This window comes from Phaseolus vulgaris, chromosome 7 (genome assembly GCF_000499845.2).
Source record: "Phaseolus vulgaris cultivar G19833 chromosome 7, P. vulgaris v2.0, whole genome shotgun sequence".
Lineage (NCBI taxonomy): Eukaryota > Viridiplantae > Streptophyta > Magnoliopsida > Fabales > Fabaceae > Phaseolus > Phaseolus vulgaris.
The window spans coordinates 30,572,234-30,592,229 of NC_023753.2; the positions used below are offsets into that span (position 1 = coordinate 30,572,234).

The 19,996-nt window shown below is 29.6% G+C and overlaps 1 protein-coding gene across 1 annotated transcript; it reads right to left on the reverse strand.

Annotated features, from left to right (window-relative positions):
* Positions 1–1,851: 1,851 nt before the first annotated feature.
* Positions 1,852–5,662, reverse strand: LOC137829905 (probable serine/threonine-protein kinase WNK9). The gene is made up of 7 exons (XM_068636930.1): positions 5,106–5,662; positions 4,991–5,028; positions 4,554–4,781; positions 4,195–4,415; positions 3,860–4,017; positions 3,349–3,775; positions 1,852–3,263 (listed from the first exon to the last, which is right to left on the reverse strand). The coding sequence occupies exons 1-7, from the start codon at positions 5,178–5,180 to the stop codon at positions 2,206–2,208; spliced, it is 2,205 nt and encodes a 734-aa protein (XP_068493031.1). The 5' UTR covers positions 5,181–5,662; the 3' UTR covers positions 1,852–2,205.
* Positions 5,663–19,996: the final 14,334 nt, after the last annotated feature.

Consider the following 19,996-nt stretch of genomic DNA (forward strand, 5'->3'; position numbering starts at 1 on the left):
AGTTGACGGTATTGAAATACTTTATAAACAAAATTAAAATATAATAAATTCAAATTATTTTATACAAAGAATATTTTAAAAATAATCAACTTAAAATAATACAAATTTAAATTATATATATTTTAGTATCTTAAAAATTATTAAAATCTGTATCCCAAGCTAAAGTTTGGTATTTTTAATTTAATATCCTTTAATTAAAGGTCAAAGTTTGGTATTTTTAATTGAATAGGCTTTGATTGGAGGTCAAAGTTTGGTAATTTTAATTGAATATCTTGAATCAAAGGCTTGACCTGATATATTTCATGGTCATGTCTGGTTTAAATTAAAAGTTATATATATATATATATATATATATATATATATATATTAGTTCATAAACTCACATGGATCATCTTAACCTATTTTACCTCTAACTTGATACAATGTTTGGAGTGTTGCACTCATTTACTCTCTTCCACAAGTCACCAATAACCATATGTTGCTCTTCAATTATGCTACATAAGAATATTCTTATAAAAGATTGAACCGAACACAATTGTTGAAAAATGTTTCCATAGAAGTATTTGAAAAAAATAATTCAAGATGAAAAGAAGCTTAAAAAATAGTAAGTTAAATACTATTTAAAAAATAAATTATTTTTTATGCACAGGCAAGAGTAAAAATTATTATATTATTAATTAAATAAAAATTATGCTAATATAAAATTTTAAGTTAATTATTGTATAAGATAACAAAATTATTATTTATGACAAATTCTAATTGTTTAAAAAAGTTATACTCAATCTTTTAGGTATAACACTTTTAGTTGATTAATAAATATAAAATTTTATAGGTGAATCTGTCTAATTGTTAAGAAAAGGAAAAAGTAGAGACTTTGACATTTTTTATATCAAAATAAAATATGTATTTAGTTTATCATCTTAGTGTTTTTTCTTACATAGTGATGAGGACAAATTTATCAATGATTTGTACTATGATTAATGAGATTTTAAGTTTTTTCTTTGTTTGTTTATTACTGAATCCAAACATATCTCTAAGCTTATTATAATATTTACCTCTTTTTCCTCCTAACAAGTTACATTTATTATACAATTAATCCGTCTGTTAATTCGGATTTCTGTAGATATGAGATTAATAAATTGAGTATATGAGTTTTCATGATGAAGAAAATTCGAAAACAAACAAAAATTAAAATATTTGCAGAGAGAAGTCAGATGGAATGAGGTGAGTAGATGGATTGATGACACTATCATTGGTTATTATATTAATAATATTAGTATGCAATTATTTATCTTAACATAAACATGGAATTTGATTCTTGTGGTGGACCTTCTTCCTCCTATTCTTGGTTTCTTCTTCTATCCAATTAATTGATTGCTTTTAGAAAACAACCTCATCATCTATGATTGAGTAAAAAGCAAAGGGCCTCACTGAGGCAGAGCAAAAGGTTCAGAAAAGCACCCCACAGTCAGAACTGTCATGCCAAATAATTTATCCTCTAAAACAAATAATAATTGATTTTCTTATCAACTTACCTTCAGCTCCATCCCTTCTCAACTCAATTATCATGCTCATGCATATAAATATACTTTAACACCACACAATATGCAGAATCATGATGTAACCTATTTAGTTGTTTTGTCCATTAATAGCTGAGTTGGAGGAGTATTAGGGTATATCAATGTTGACTATGCTCTTTGGTGTAATCTCTTGGAGCCGTGCCAAATGGAAGAATATCCCACACGCTTTGTTTGGGTCCCGCAAACACATGGTTTAAGTGTAAATTTGACCTAGTTGTCACACTCAATTATTGCATATCTACTCAGGTAAGAAAAATAAAGCAAACACAACTTGAAGGTCTATCAATACTTGTTTCATTACCTGGGAGATACAATAAACTTGGACAGATTTACAAACTCTACAGTTTTCATATTTTACATGCCTCAAATACCAAATTCAGGATGACTAACATTTGTAACCAAAATCTGTTTTTTCTTTTTCCTAGATAAATAAACACTCGAGAGTATGCTGATGCCTTTTGTGGGGGGGGAAAGGATTTTAGCTAGTAGTTACTGATTTTCATGTTCATAAATTGAGATTCCTATGAAAAAAAGGTGGGAATGATGTAGAAATAGGATAGCCTCTATATGGGGGGATTTATATTATATATAATCTACAAAAGAATCCAATGACTGCCTCACAAAATTATATATCAACAGCATCAACTGGGAGGGAAACTGTCCTGTGCAGAGAGTGTGGAAGCAATGAGCCAGTATAAAAACTCTTTGCAGTAACCATACCTTTGCCAGGGGATTCCATCGCCTCACAATTTTGGTCCCTTGGGGTGTCAGAATTGGGGCTGCTTTCATGGACATGAGGGTTACTGGAACCACAATGCCACTTATTAGTAAAGGGTTTCAACTGAGTCCCATTGTTGCCTTCTTTTAATGTTTCTGTCAGTGAAGGTGACAAGAAGCCATTTTCTGTTTTGTGCTCTTTGTTAGTACTGTGTGCAGATTGCTCAAACTGTCGGTCCTTATGATCCCTTAATTCCATTTGGTACTTGGCTCTTAGCCATCTGAGTTCCTTTTGGATCTCTTTCTCATAGTCATCTTCTAGGTCACAATACGCAGATCGGATGGTAGAGAAGTCATGACTTCCTGATAAATTTCTAAGAGAATTTGCAGCATTGAGTGAAACCTTGCTTTCCCAAACACAATGTTCTTTATCCTTAGCTGGAAGTGATTTATCTAATTGTTCGTATTGTTCGTCAGAATGGCTTTGATCAGATTCTACTGGGCTCAGTTCACGACTTTCGTGCTGATTCCATAACTCCTGATACTGCAAGCTGTCTAACTGGCTTGATATGTTCAGATCCCCTCTAGCATGGTTGTCATACTCTTCAGATTGGAAGGTAATCTCCTCAAACCGCCCATGCATTGAAGCACATCCATGCCTACAACACTCAAGTTGCAGGTTCTTGTCACCTGGATTGTGTGAGAGAAACTCCAGAAAAGAGCCGCTAGAAGTATGATTAGACACACAGTTGTGACAGAAACCTTGATTTGCAAAACGGGGAGTTTCATCAATTCCTGGTCCTGGTCTCCATTCAGGTACCAAGGAAGCAATTTCCCCATCAATCATATCAGCTATTCTGGTAACATCCTGATCAGTAATGTCGAGCTCTGCAACCATTTCAGTTGCCACACTTATTGCTGTGTCCATCTCTATGTCAAATGGGAAATAAATATTTCGGATGCGACCTGTGACAAGCAAATCATACTATTAGGCTTAAATTCTATGGTGAAATATACAAATAATAAGACACGGTAAAAGCGGCTAGCCAACCTTCTTTATCAGCAATTCTTAGTCTCAAAAAGATGCCACCATCATCTTTCCTCTTCCCCTTGATGCTTATGTCAACATCTTCAGAGGGTTCATCATGGTACTCAAAAAGTTCAATTCCACTCGGTTCAATCTCAGCCGGATGAGGACACCAGTCTCCTTCATACCCAAAGCCATTTGAGTATTCATTACTGAAGTTACTATAGCTTCGATGAAGATCAAAGAATGGCTGTCTCATGAGAGGACCAAATTCATCCAATTCACCATTTTCTACAGTTCTCATATCATATTCATAATCATCAATTCGAAGAAATGAATCATCTAGAAGCTCCCTAGCAGAAAGCCTAAGAGACGCCGTGGCCAAGCATTTTTCAACAAATTGTCGCACCTCCGGATCCTTCACTCTATACAAAGCATCTGGCTTTTTCCCCTGGAGGTAGAAAATGCCAATGAAATTTAACCACCAATGAAAATTCCCTTATCAAACAGGCATAGAGAAAGGGAAGATACTTACAGAAACAACTTTCTTATAGATTTGAGCCGGATGAGTACATTCACTATAAGGATATTCGAATGTGACCATCTCTAGTATGCACATCCCAAAGGAATAAATGTCCACTAGCTCATTATATGCCTCTTCATATACTTCAGGGGCCATGAACTCGGGCGTTCCTATGAAAACAGAAGAGACACAGATGAAGCCCCAACTAGAATCACTTATTCTTGTTATTACCAAATCATTTTCAAAAGACATCAACTAAGGTGAAAAAATTGTCATTGGATTATGAGCTGGCCTCATCTATTCTTGACAACTACCTACACCATATTGCTGAAATTAAATAAACATACCTACACAATGAGCTGCATGAGATTTCCGGAGAATTGCTGCCAAACCAAGATCCCCAATCTTCACTTCCCCTTGGTTTCCATTGACAAAAATGTTATCACATTTTAGATCTCTATGGATCACAGGCGGATCGTGACTATGAAGATAGAGAAGTCCACTCAAGATCTGTCTACACCAATGCTTCACTGCTCTGATGTTAACTCTCTTGTGCTTTAGCCTATACCTATTTGACAATTAAAACAAGCGAAAGTCAGAAAGAAGAAGAAAAGATCCCACTATACAAGATCTAGAATGCACAAAGATGAATGATGAACAGAAATAATGCAGTTGCCGAGATAGTAGTGGCAACTAAGGAACTTACTGTCTAAGTGTACCGGAGGTGAACATTTCGGTGACGAAGTTGATATTCCTATTCGCAGTATCAACCCAAGAAGTGTAGAATTTCATAATGTTCCTGTGTTTCAACGTTTTCAGGAGATGAATTTCACAATAAAGTCTCTCAAGATCTTCAGGACTTTGCAGAAAATCATACAGCTTGACCTGGTTCCAAGCAACTTCAATCCCTTGATACTCATCAAATGCCCTATATCTGCATCAATTAGGAAGCAGAACCACAAACAAAGAAAAAAAAATAGATTTATCAGATGCCCTTCTCTACAAACTCAACAAAAAAATAGAGAAGTTCGATTTCCAAGGAAATCAGAACTAGGCCAGGAATATAATAAACTTGAAAGAAAGAAAAAATCCAACTTTGAGAAAAATAATGGTAAATGAAATAGGATGAGCTTGTAAGCATACACTGTCTTTGAAGCTCCTTTTCCAAGGATTTCATTGTACTGCAAGAAACATGGAGAATCATCATGAAAGTGAGGCATAGGAGGGATAAGAGAAAATGGGGAGAAAGAGAGTATACTCTGCCATATCTGCCAGTTGGATCAACTTCAACAAACTCAGAGTCATCTGGTTCAAGGTGTGTGACCCCATTCATCGTCTGAATTTGCTGCACTTGATGCCTCTTTTCCTATGCTATGATTAGATTTCTCTCCTACGCCCTTCCTCTTTTGTTATGACACGAACACAACCCAAAAGGGAGGAAGAGGGAGGAATAATATATGTTTTTTATAAAATAATACTTTTTCCGCAACCTTTCAAGGAGATTTTTTTAACAAAAGAAAAACATAGAAATAACTCACGAGAAAGAGAATAAAAACAGGGGGCAGAGAGAGAGAAAGTTAACCATAAAGAGAAGGGAAAACTGTATGTGTGCCACAAATTCTGAGGAGAATGGAAAACAATACAAACATACAGAGTCACCCAACCCATGAGGGAACGTGACAAATAGACAAAGGAGAGAGACGTGCACAGTCATCACCTATGTTTTTAATCTAAACCATAATCATCTATTTTTTTAAACATTTAAATTATAAGAACTATGAGTTTCACCAATTGAACCTATCGATCCATTCTAGCATTACTGTTTCAAACTCTGATTTTATTCTTAAAAACAACATTAATTAATCATGACAACACGACAAACACAGCACGGACAGAGCTGGCCTGTAAAGTAAAAAGGTTAAGTGAAAAACAACGCCGCGCTCCGTACCACCTACCAGACTCATGCTCAAAACGCAACTGCCACAAAAAAATATTAATTAGTAACCTTTTTTTCTTTATGCCACAAAATTTTGAAGACCCACCCAAAGTTTGCTTTGTTGCCTGTGTAGGTGAAACTTTTAGGAGGCATGACTCACTGCTGTGTGAAACAAAGACCAACCATGACAAAAATATATCATTCTTGTAATTGTGAAATTTTAATTAATTGCATTCTAATTATATTAAGACTTGATTACTGTTGTAGTTCTATTATTTAATTTGATCTTATTATTATAAAAAATTAAACTGAATCTTTCATTTTTTAAGAACAAAGCCCAAATAAGCTACCATTCACATTTACGACATAAAGGACTAGAAATTCTGCTTCCATGCAACTTTCCTAGAACAGTGACGGATTGATGTAGTAGGAAACGCATTTATCCATTTTTGGTAAAAACATCTCACTTTTGTCAGTTTCTCATAACACAACACAGCACATATATATCCTTCTCTTTGAAATAAACAAGATTCTGAGCCTTCCATAGCCACTATATATAAAATATACATAAAATGATCCCACTACTTTTTATCCATTCTCTGGTCATTACTAAAAAAAAACTCCCTGGTTAACCCAGGTTTTTTTCCACATTAAACTCTTGTTTGGATATTCACTAAGACAGTGAGTAATATCTTCAGTATTAGAACTGCATCTCTTACATGTTGGAGATTGGAATAAGTGTCTATGATGAAGAATTGCACATGTGTGACACTGCATCTTGCCCTAACTTCTATCAACTAGCTGTTGCTCAAGATTGAACCATTGAATTTCACAGTGCAGTGATTAAACTCCATCTACACTAGTTTTACAGATAAATGTATCCTTAAACTCTTTGTGTAGAAAAGGTTTACTCACAAATCTCATTAAATGAACATCAATATCTTGAATATCCATGTATAACAAGCATGCAGTAGTCATGAAGGAACATATTCACTCCACACTCAAATGGATTTACAAAAATAAGTAACTTGTGTTACAAGTATAACTTCAACATATAATTAAAAAAGAGTCTTCCTGCACAACTTCAAATCAAACAGGTATAAATCTATTTTCAAAAGACTATTTCTCCATTCTTTTTTTATTACTGAAGGCTCTATTTCTTTTAAATTTGTGTTAGTGTTAGATTGAGTTTTGATTTTTATTTTTGAAAATCTGTACTGTTTTTTAAGGATTCACCTCGATTATTTTGTTATGCAAATATCGATCTTCAAATTTGTCTTTGTATACATTTTTGGTTCAAAATTATATTTAGTAGTAAAATTAGTTTTTATACAAGTATAGACGGAATTTAATATCTAATTGACATAGCTGTTTTTCTATTTTGATAATAATTTGAATAGAGTCTTGTTCATGTATTTCTTATTAGTACAATACATTTCTTATTAAAATCAACTTAAAGCACATTTAAGAGCTAATATTTAACCGTTTAGGATTAAATTTATCTCAATAAACTATTTTGTATCGGTAGATAGATAACTCAGAAAAATCACAAAGAATGAAGAAGCAAAGATAAGAACATATCTTATGCTGTGACAACATCTCTTCTCATCATTTTCACCGACAAACTATTCATCATAGGTCGTAATCATGGGCACACAGACCGGAGTCAATTCACAGGGTCGATAAGGTTTAACTTCAGCATTTTCATCATTCAATGTTGTTGTTTTCAATAATTTTAAAAAAAGTATTCCAACAAGTTATTTATAAGAAAATATTTTAGAAACGAGGTTGCCTCTTAACTGTTTTAAATATATTTTAAAATAATTTATAAATAACTAAGTGTTTAAAAAAATAAAGAATTGGATTGTTGGAATCGGATAGGAGATTACATTGTAACAAAATATTAGTCAAATATAAGAATAACATTATTGAAAAGCAAAACAAATAAAAGTAATATGGTTGGTGGAAATGAAGTCTGTTAAGTGATGATAAAGACTGATATGATGAGTTTTATACTTGCTTTAGACACATGTATATAATCTTGGAATCTTCATAACCTAATTATGAAAAATGACTTAGGATTCTGATTGTGAGGCCTGCAGAATTTAACGCCAAGTGCCAAACACCTATCTACAAAAATAATATATATATATATATATATATATATATATATATATAAACAGATATAAGGACTCATTTGTGTATCAGTAGGATATTATAATAATTATAAAAATAAAGAGTTAATCTCAAAAATCAATCCAAAATATTCATCTTAAAAAATATAATTCAAAATTATCTTAGACTACTAATATAATTCAAAATCATAAAAATGCAAATTACTATTTGAAATAAACTTATTGAAGCCTTGTCATTTTATAAAATAAAGTTAAAGTCTTAAATGAAGAAATTTAAAACATTAATTTTTAAAAAACCTTCTTTATATTTATGATAAAATATTAACTAATATAGTGAAAGATTAAGCAATAAATGATATTAAATTAATTTCATATAGTTACCTATTACTTCAAAATCGTGCAAATTATTTTTAGTTAAAATAAATGCTTCAACATTCTCTGGAATAATGAGAACCAAACTTAGTAACAAATGAAAACTATGCCTAAATACAAACTTATTAATAAATGTTAAACATATCAGAAAACATCTTAGACATGTTTAGATAATGTTGTCGAAACTATTCTTCTGATAACTCAACATATTCAATTCAACTCATTACAAATATTTGGGAGGAAAATTCCCTTATGCTTTGTTTGGATTAGGAGTGGAAAAGAGAGAGTGGATTTGAGATGATTTGAAGGGAAAGTGTAAAGAAAGTTAGGGTGTTTGGATTAAGGTAAATAGAGTGGAAAGTGTGGGGAAAGTTTATAAAAGTTTGTGAATGTTGTGATAGATGTCACTGAAATTATATATTTTTTAATTGATAAAAATGTAAGTTTACATATTTATCCTTATATTTAAAAATGGTTAAAAATTAATTTGATATATTTATTTATAAATTATAATTATTTTTAATTAAAATATTATTTAAATATTTATAATTATAAATATTTGATAAAAATTTATTTTTCATTATTTTTATCTTTCCTTTTTTTAATTAATATAATTATTATATAAATTTATTTTTTAATTATTAAAAAATATTTTTTTTTTATTATTATTATTTATATTTATAATTTATTATATATAATATGATTAATTATGTTTTTATAATAATTATTTTTTTATAATTTTAATTATATTTTTTATATTTAATTTTAATACATTTTAAATAAAAATTAAAATAATTTAAGTTTAAAATAAAAAGAGTAAAAGAGTAAATTAAAGTTAAATATACAACTTTCTTCGCATACTTCGCATATTTGCGAAGAAAGTTTTGCAAGCAAGTTTTTTTTTTATTTGCGTGCTTTTTTGTCTTTATTATGTGGATTCATCTTCATTTCCCCGTAAACAGTGTTTACTTGCCTTTCCACGCATTGAAACAAACATAGCCTTAATCTAAATAAATTGATTCAAGTAATCAACATATTCCTAAGAGGTGATAGAATGTTAATATGTCATTTATAATTAAGATATAAGATGTAAATAAAATGAAGTAAGCTGTGTGGAATGGAAGATTTGAGAATTAAAAATTTACAATGTATGCATGACTTGCTCATCATTGTTAGAAAAGGCAACTTGTAGTGGAGAAATAAATTGAGAAATTGAAATATTTAACAATTCTAAATTTATTTTATATTCTTCAAATAAATATTATACATCTGCTCTTTTAAAATATATATTTTTTCACATGTAGAAGAGTCAAATTTGCTTGAAACTTCCTTCATAGATAAGAATAGTCCCTTACAATAATGATGATCTCAATACTTATTAACTTGTTACTCATACTCAATGTCACATATTTCATAGTCAGATATTTCATGATCAGATCATAGTTCTTGTATTTTTCCTAAAAAAACATTCAATTTTCTCAAATTTCATGAAATAAAGATTAGAAGTTGGATAAGATAAACTTGAAATCAAATTAGTATCATGACATAAAATGACTTCAAGAAGTGAGGGGTATGTCTGATGCTTGGGCTTGTAGAGCTTTTGTACATTGTGATAATGCTATTCAACATTTCGAACAAATAGGTTTTACGGGTCTAAACTACTTGGGAAATTGTGTTTGGAAATGTATGTGGATTTCTATTATTTGGAGAATTTGGAATCATAGGAATAGGATAATTTTCAATAATGCAGTGGTGGATCCTGTTGAAATTTTTGCTTTGGCCCAAGTAAAGGCGTGGGCATGGGTAAGTTATAAATTTCCAAAGTCAAATTTCTCTAATTCTGATTGGTGTATTAATGTATATGAATGTTTAAAATCAATACATTGATGATTAACGTCCTTTCTTTGCTTTTGGTTGGATTCTTGGTTTGCATGAGAGGAATGTCCTTGGGATACAACTATAATCATAATGGATGCTTGGAAAATGCAGTAGATAGCAAGGAGACAAAGTCTTTCTTTTGAGCTGATACGCTTATAGTCTGGAATTGGACTAAGTTGCAGGATTCCTTGATAGCTAATTTTGATTTATGTATTGACATCTTGTTGTTTTTAAAGAGGTTAAGATTAGCAGATATATGTGTAGAATATGTCTATGTTTAGGCATGTTATCTGGAAACCTCATTTCTTTAGTATAAGGAATTGTGTAAATGGGTTGGAGTACCCCTAATACTTCTATTTATTAAATCTTTATTGCTGATTAAAAAAAAAGTGAGGAGGAAAAAACCTAGAGAGAGAATAACTTGTAAGAGACATGATGAGAGTTGGAAAAAAGAATAAAATCTTGTAAATCATGTATATTTGTCTTTTTTTTATTTATGTTAGATTATGTCAATGTATTTTTTTTTAATTTTTTATAACAAATTGGTGAGTTAACTTAGCTGTCCACCGATCCAATTCAGATGAATCAGGTTAAAGTTATAATAATAATATATTTCATTTTTAAAGAGACAAAATGAAATAAATTATTATTATGTGGTGAGTGTGGATGTCTAAGTATGGAATGAATTTATTTTTTGTAAGAACAATTTTTAGTGTGTAATTTTTTAAAGAGTAAAAAAATGGCTATTGAAATGATCTTAGAAGTAGTTGGTATAAAAATATATAAATTCATCATAGACATATAACCTAAAGCTTATTTTATGTGTTAAAACTAAAAAAAAAATAACTATGTTTATATAGGTGAATGAAGTTTCACATCAAGTAATGAAATAATAAATGAAATGAATATATGTAAAGATACAAATAAAATGTATACAGAGAAAACTAAATTCCTAGTATGAATTAACATCTTTCAAAGTAATCACACAGATAGAAAAGAAAAACTTGGACCGAAATAATAAATTAATATTTAAGATATTGGCTTTGAATGTGTTGAAATGATCTGAAGTGTGAGATGACACGTGTTGTGTATGGAGGTTAGGGTGCAGTTATTATAAACAGCAGCACATGCGCATCTTAGTGGGATCCCATGCACCTCTTCACCCAATGTTTTAATTTTTATACTAATTTAATTAAATATTTAGTCACTCACACTAAAATATCTTTTTATCCTTTGTTTATTTGGTAGAGGATTTTGGGGCTTCATTGCTGGAGGAGAAGATCTCATTAACTGGCCTCAAAATTGATTTCAAGTGTGTTTTCACTACTATATAATTTTCATTTTTTTCTTTTAATCATAACTAAATTTGTACTAAGGGATTTACCATTTCATACTTTTATCTCAAAAAGTATTATTTATGATATTTTAGATACACAAATACTTCAAATACCATGCCATGAGTCAATGTTAATATTATGAATTACAAACATAAATTTGTAATAAAATGCGTTATATGTATAAATTTATACATTCTCCTCCCAAAAAATTATATGTATAAATCTTTAAAATTTAAACTATGATTAAAGTTGTAAAAATATATCATGTGTAAATATATTGAATCATGTATGGAAAAACAGGTCAATTCGTATAAAGTATTCACTCATACAAGAAAATGAAACAATGTAGCCTGAACTGTGTTAATCATAAATTGTTGTTATAGGTGAAGTAATTATATTTTTTACACATATTATATCTATTGTTAATGAGATCAATATAATATCAAATTATTATATTGTTGATTTATTTTTTTAATAATCAATATAATAATTACATTTTTTAATGCAAAATATTTTAATAAAAGGTTTTAAAATAAATAAATAGAAAAAAGTTTATAAACCAAAACATTTATTCTAATTTTTTTAGTTTTAGAAATATTTTTTTTATTCTTTTTAACTCTAAATGAGTTTTTGGTCGATAAACTCTTTGTCCGATTGAGATTCTATGCTGTACGCGAAGAATAGATTAGGTTAGAACAATCAAAATTTGGTTTTGTAAGTATATTCAATCATGTTACTATTTTAAGTTCATTTTTTTCTTCTGAATGGTTGGATAAGAGTAATGTTTTCCCAGGATTGTTGTTATGGGAGCTTACCTAAATTGTGAGGTTGCTTCGAAGAACTTTCAAACGGTTGTTGAATAGATACACACATCAATACAAGGAAGTTAATAATACATTTATACAATGTATTGATTATTAAATATGGTGTTGGAATGATAGTATAAAATATGAATATAAAAGTTGAAAATATGAAAAAAAAATATAAAGTTTGGATTGGGATTCTGGATGTGTTTGTTGTAATTTTCCATTAAAACATGAAACAACTTTATTGATGAATGTGAAAAAGTGAGAAACCAAGTTGGAATAATATAAAAAATATTGTGTTAATGTTGTTTTGGGTTGCTCTTAGACTAAATATTGTTTGAGAGATGTGTTGTCATTTAGGCGAGGTCTAAATAATGTGTCTTTATTGTACTAATTGTCTTAAGTCACAATGTCTTAATCGTTCAAGTGCTATGTGTATAGCTCAATCAAATGATTTGTAGTTTGAGGGAGAGAGAGAATAAGAAGTATTTCTTTCCTCTAGAAGCATATCACTAAAGTGCTAAGTGATATGACTTGTGACTCAAGCATTGATCCTAAACGTTTAAGTGTGGCATAAAAATGGTGTACATGTGTCTTGGTGTTATAGGTATTCAAGCGTTGTATGTTCCCTCAAGCATCCTAAGATAGTGGAAGATTCTAGAATTTGTTGGATTATCCCCAAAAAGAGGTGGTTGTTAAGTGTTGCCTATAACACTAAAATGACAAGTTGGTTGTTGGAGTGAGAGAGACCCAAAGAATGTTACTCTCGGGTTATGTTTCACTCAAGCAAGACACTACACAATTTTTCACTTTAGGTCACGCTAACATGTCAGCGGGTGAAAAAATGTTGTTTGAAGTAGGTATAAGCAACAATTTTTTATTCTTATCCACATAATAGGGTTTATTTTCCTCTGACACAAAATATTTGGAAAAAATGTTGCCTATTTGTTTTAAGCAACAAATTATAAAATGTAAACTAACATTAAAATATTATAAGTACTTTAGACAATTTTTTTAAAATTGTAGGTTCTTTAAATAATATTTTAGACCATGTTTCTTAAATTTTAGGCAAGTAAGATCATATTTATTAAGTGTTACCTTTAATATTTCATATACTTAGCTATTCTAAGTGGTCAATTTCACCTGACTCCACCGATTTCAAGACATTCCAACCTAAACACATTAAAAAACCTTTAAAACTTATTTCTAATACCTGAAAAGACTTCTTGGAAAAACTATCGGACTCCCAAATTTCCTAAATACCGTCATTCGAAAAACAAAACACATTGATACTCGTGAAATCAAATCGCGTTCTTTGAAATTCAAAAAATTCAATAAGACAAGCGCATACCCACTAATACTCGTGGTTCCAGTCCTACTCGTGATTCTTCTACAGTCCGTTCTTCCCATTTACCATTGATACTTATGGTTGCAGTGCTACTCATGATTTTTTTGCGGTTCATTCTTCCAATTTACAACTAATACTCATGGTTGTAGTGCTAGTCACAATTCTTTTGTGGTTTATTCTTCCAATGTAATAGTTCAGTTATGTTTTTTCTTCGATTTTTGATGATTTGTTTATTTTCAGTAAAAACTTATTATTTCTAAGAATGAAGAGAAAACTATATTTTGTCGCATAAATGATGCATGGAGGTGGTACAAATATCCTAACAAGAGACAATATTTTTTAAAACATCCCACTATAAAGGAACGACTTAAATATAGACCACTGCTTATTCCTGACCATCATTTCAAGAATTTGATTGCATATTGGAAAATTATTTTTATCCAGGTGGTGTGACATTGTTGGTCTTTGAAATTTTTAATTCTGTTTTATGTTGTTTCTATTTGTTTAGTTTCAATTTATATTTCTATTTTTGGTTCTGTTTTTTTTCAACTTTTGTTTTTGTTTTTGATTTCAGTCTCTGTTTCAATTTTTGTTTTGTTTTCAGTTTCTGTTTCTGCTCATGTTTTCAGTTTTTGGTATTGTTCCAATTTTTTTGTTTTGTTTCTATCTCTATTTTTAGTTTCAAGTTCAGTTTTTTTTACTAATTTCTGTTTCGGTTCATGCTTCTATTTTGTATATTTGTTTCTATTTTCTATTTTTTGTTTTCTATTTCTATTTCTTTTTCTTCTTTTTGTTTAAAATCCTAGTTTTGTTTATATATAGTCAAAGTAATTTTGTTGATTAAGTTCATAATATATTTACATATTGGTTAAAACTCTTGTTTAATATACTGCCGATTTTTCTTGTCCTAAAATACTGAGCATTAGTGAAAAAAATGCAATGAATAGAAGAAATCAAAAGTATATGCATTGAATGAGACCAATAAACTTTGCTAGAGTTCGAGCTCAATTGATATCGTTTTAATTTCTTCCCTTCGTCTTATAAATCTACTTATATCATTATTTCTTGCAGCTTAAAATTACAAATATTCATTATTAATTTTAAATTCATATAGATTGTTGGGAAAAAGGATGGTGAAGAAGTCATTAGAGTTACAATGTTTATAAAAACATATCAAGGTCGTCCTACTCGAAAAGGAAAAACAGTGGATGACGAAACATTATATGCTATTTTAAGTTTATTCTAATTTGCAAAATATGTTTATGTGATTCTTCTTTTTAATCATTAACTTTAATATATGTACATATATTTTAATCCATGCTTGAAGGTTCTATGTAAAATGGATCAAGTGAAACTATGGAAAAAACATTTGAATCAATGTTTGGAAAAGAAAGGCATGGTCGAGTTCGTTGTTATGGAAAGAATGTTACACCAATAGTATTAAAAAATAATCAAGAAATTGTCGTTCTCCATAAATGGTCTGCTATTGAAGTGAATTGTCTGGCCAAAAGTATCGAAGGTTTAGAAGCAATGATGAAATTCATGTTTAAGCAACAAAACTCATATTTAAATTAGGAGAATATAGAACATTAATGACTATTTTACAGCAAGTGAAACTATGGAAAAAACATTTGAATCAATGTTTGGAAAAGAAAGGCATGGTCGAGTTCGTTGTTATGGAAGGAATGTTACACCAATAGTATTAAAAAAGAATCAAGAAATTGTCATTCACCATAAATGGTATGAAGTGAATTGTTTGGCCAAAAAAATAGAAGGTTTAGAAGCAATGATGAAATTCATATTTAAGCAACAAAACTCATATTTGAATTAGGAGGATATAGAACATTAATGACTATTTTACCGCAAGTGAAACTATGGAAAAAAACATTTGAATCAATGTTTGAAAAAGAAAGGCATTGTCAAGTTTGTTGTTATGGAAGGAATGTGACACTAATAGTATTAAAAAAGAATCAAGAAATTGTCGTTCTCCATAAATGGTATGTTATTGAAGTGAATTTTATAGCCAAAAAGATAAAAGGTTTAGAAGCAATGATGAAATTCATGTTTAAGCAACAAAACTCATATTTGAATGAGGAGGATATAGAACATTAATGACTATTTTACAACAAGTGCGTCAAAAGTAATAATTTGTCCCTAAGGACGAATATCGAAATCACAAGAAACAGTTGAATTATCAAGTATAAGATTCACTTACTAAATAGAAAACAAAATAATAAAGTTTGTTAGGAGTTTGTTCTAATGATTGCAAGAACTATAAAGAAAGTAAGTAAAAGAGTTTGTTGGTTCAATTGGGATTGAGGTTCATCATTCTTACTCTTTTGTATTTTGAAAAGTATAGTTATATTTTATCTTTTGATTGATGTTGATGCCCATATAAAAGTCATGTATATTAATTCCTCGTATATAAAATTATTAAGAGAGTCTCCTAAATATTGATTTTTCACATATTTATAAAACTCTTTAGCATTACGATTAGATGTTGATAACAATTAACATTCCAAATTTATTCCTAGCATTCAAATATATTAAGCATTATCATTTAGGTCGGAAAATTAGAGATACTTTTCAGTCAAACATAAGGATTTTAATCATGGTAAACAAGCATTACAAATAAAATGACAATATCAATCATCAATCAAAAACATAATATTATATTTAAATATCACCTCAATACATAAGATTTTAAATAAATTACTCTCAATCCCAAAGGGCAGAATTAGTCACTCATGTTGGCCATTACAAGCATAGAAAACAAGGAAAGAAGATCCAAGATGTTTCTCCTTAACGGCTACCTCCTCTTGGATTTTCTAACACTTTCTATTCTCCCCCATTGGTGTTTAGGGTTGTGCCTCACGCCTCATATTTAACCTAGTTGGACTTGGGGTAAGTGACTTCTCACCTAGGTGTGATTGGGCTCGCCTGAGTGAGTTGAACGAAAACAAGCCCAACGTCTCTGGAGTGATCTCGTCTGGGCAAGATTAGGCTCGCTTGGGTGAGATCTTTTGGGAGGCTTTTGGCTTGGGCAAGTGTTGGAGCGTTTCAACTTTCCCTTTTTATCTTGTTTATTCTCATTTTGCCCTTTCATCTCCATTCTTCCATAGAATCTTGAAATGAACACAATTTGGAAATATATTGTTCTTATTCATATTAAAATCACAAGATATGTAAAAATGTTTAAATTCATAAATTAAGGGTTATATTATAGTTATTTTATCAATTAATATCCATATGTGCCCATATTTTAATATGAAATATTAGTTAAATATGATACTTATCAAACATATGATGTCACGAGTTTTAGGGAAAGAAAATAGTGTAGATGCTCCATGTTCGTCGTCTTTCATTCATGTTCCTTATCTGGACCAAGTATAAACATATAATTTGCATTCTTCATTATAGACTAGGTACTTTGTATTTATTTTATTTTATTTACAAACTTGATAAAATACATTTTATTTAATTGTTTTAAGTTGGACCTCATGATAATACTAATACTGGATAGAAAATGGATGATTGATTGAAGAAATGTAGAAATATTGTGATATTTTCTTTATTAATTTCTAATTATAATTAGTTGTAATGATCACTGCAAAAAAATCATGAAATAGAAACCTATTTTAGAGACAAAAAATAATTAGTTGCTATAGTGACTAAATTAGAGACCATTTTAGAAACTAAAAAAAAATGGTTTCTAAATTAGTTTCTATTATTGTTAAATGGTTTCTAAATTGATATCTAATTAACAACCAAGGTTTTTGCTACCAAATTTAGAATCTAAATAATTGGTAGTTAAAACCTTGGTAGCTAATTAGATACCAATTTAGAAATCATTTAACAATAATAGAAACTAATTTAGAAACCAATTTTTTTTAGTTTTTAAAATGATCTTTAATTTAGTTACTATAACAACTAATTATTTTTTGTCTCTAAAATTGGTTTCTATTTCATGTTTTTCTTGTAGTGAATTACAAGTTTTACTATTTTGATATACATTGGAGTATCTAACTTGCACTTTGAAATATTAATATTGTATTCATTGTTCTTAGTTAAAAATGTCATATTTTAAAGTTATGTTATGAAATATAAATGTATAACATAATTTACAATTATTATCGGAATTGAATAAATGAATAACCAAAAATTTAAAATTATAAATGTTGTTGAAATGTGCAATTACGTTTTAAACCAGTTTTAAAATATTCTCTAATGCGTAATTTTATAAATTAAGATGTATGTTAATAATATATAAAATTTTGTCTAATGTATTTCATATTTTTCCACATTTAAAACTTGTTGTCTAAAAATATAGACATGTAAATAAAATTGTCTAAAAAGATAAACAACATGTAAATAAGTGTTGTCTAAAGAAATATGTCTAAAATAAATAGACAACATGTAAATAAGTGTTGTCTAAAAAGATAAATAAGTGTTGTCTTTAAGATTCACAACATTTTACAAAATTTTGCCTAAACAATAGGGAACATTGAAAATGCATTGCCTAAAAGTTGTCTTGAAAAACGTTGTCTAAACCTAAGTCCACATTTGCATATTCTACTCATGAAAAAACATTTTCAAACTATGGCCTAAAGTTAAGGCAACGTTTTTTCCTACTTTAGACAACATTTTTTTAATTGTTGTTTAAGGTAAAAAAGTGGTGTACTGAGAGTGTCACTCTGACGAGATGGCTAACACCTTAAAGGTGGTCACTCAAGCGAGAGGAGTTCATTTAAGTGATGATATTAATTGTATTTTATATAAAGGAATGATTAAAGGTATCATGAATGTTGAAATACACAACATGATGTTTGTTTGATATATGCTATTTTTGGTTGGCCCTTTTATGGTTGGTGGATGCTAGATCGATATGGTTTCCCTTTTTATTGTGGATGCTAGATGGATATGGTTGCCCTTTTTATTATGGATGGTGTTATGGGAATAAAAATGTTAGTTGATAAAATGATGGATAAGGACAAAAAGTGTTGAGGTCAAAACAAAAAAAGTGAAATCTTTAGGCATGTGACACATACGCTTGAGGACAGGTAAAACATGGTCAACTAAAAGTGAGCGTAAAATGTTGGCCAATCAGACCTAAAGATTTCGTGTGGTGAAACGATTTTAAGGAACAATAAAGGTAGGAGAAGGGTGTGAAATCATTTGGAATTATCTCTCTCTTGGACTCTTTTGGGATTCTCTATTATAGTATATATGTTAGCATTCACTAAGTTAGTGAATGTTTTTCTTTCTCTTTAAAAAAACTTCCGTTACTATATAAATATTGTTTCATTTTATTCTCTCTTTTTTACTCTTGTGTGTGAGTATAACGGGAAAACTATTAAAATAATCATTGTAAAAAATTACATTTTAATTGTGATTTCATTTTTTGAGTAAATGTAGAATAAATAATTTAGTTGATTAAAAAAATTAAAGTATTAATATTATAAAATATTCATGACTATTCTACATGTATATGTAATTGTTTCGATACGTCCAATATAGTTTTATATTGCTCAAAAGTCGTGGTGGTTAATAACAGTTTATATACTCATTCTTCTATCAACTTATTATGTTTGTGGTAAAAAAAATGTATTTCAAACCTCTCAACTATGGAACACACATTCTAAAGTAAAGTCTCCGTATTGTCAATATATTTTTCTTACAAATAAATTATAAAAATGTAATTTTGATTCTTAAATTTATGTCCACGGAAAAGAGGGTAAAATATGAAATAAAAGAAAAAAAAATAAAGGGCGGGAAAACATGTTTGGTGAAGTTGTGTTATGAAATCTGATGAAAAGCAAGTGATGTATTGAAATCTGAATGATTGATGGAACACCATAGAAACATTATCCAAACAAAGCCATCTTATTAAAGTTGGGTAACGATCAAGGGAAAGGGAAGGAGAGTAGAACAAATTAAACAGAATAGCAGAGGCCACGCAAAGGGACACTAGGCAACGTAGAACACTAGAACAATGACGCAAGGTTCCATAATCAAGGTGCAATCGCTTTGAGATACAGTTTCTATTAATTTCCATCTTCTTCAATTCACACTGCTGCCTCTGTCCATGGGTCGTCGACCAAGATGTATCAAAACGAACAATAGCTACTTCAAACCTATCAGATGAGAGCAAAAGAATTCTTAAATTTCTAGACTTTTCGATTGAAACGTAAACTAAGAAAAAGATTATATAAAATGAATTTATGTAACAAATATAATATATTTCAACTTTAAAATCATTCAGATAATATAGTTAAATCAATCCTCAATTATCACATTTAAAAGTATTATTCGTTTTTAAACCTACAACTTCCTCACA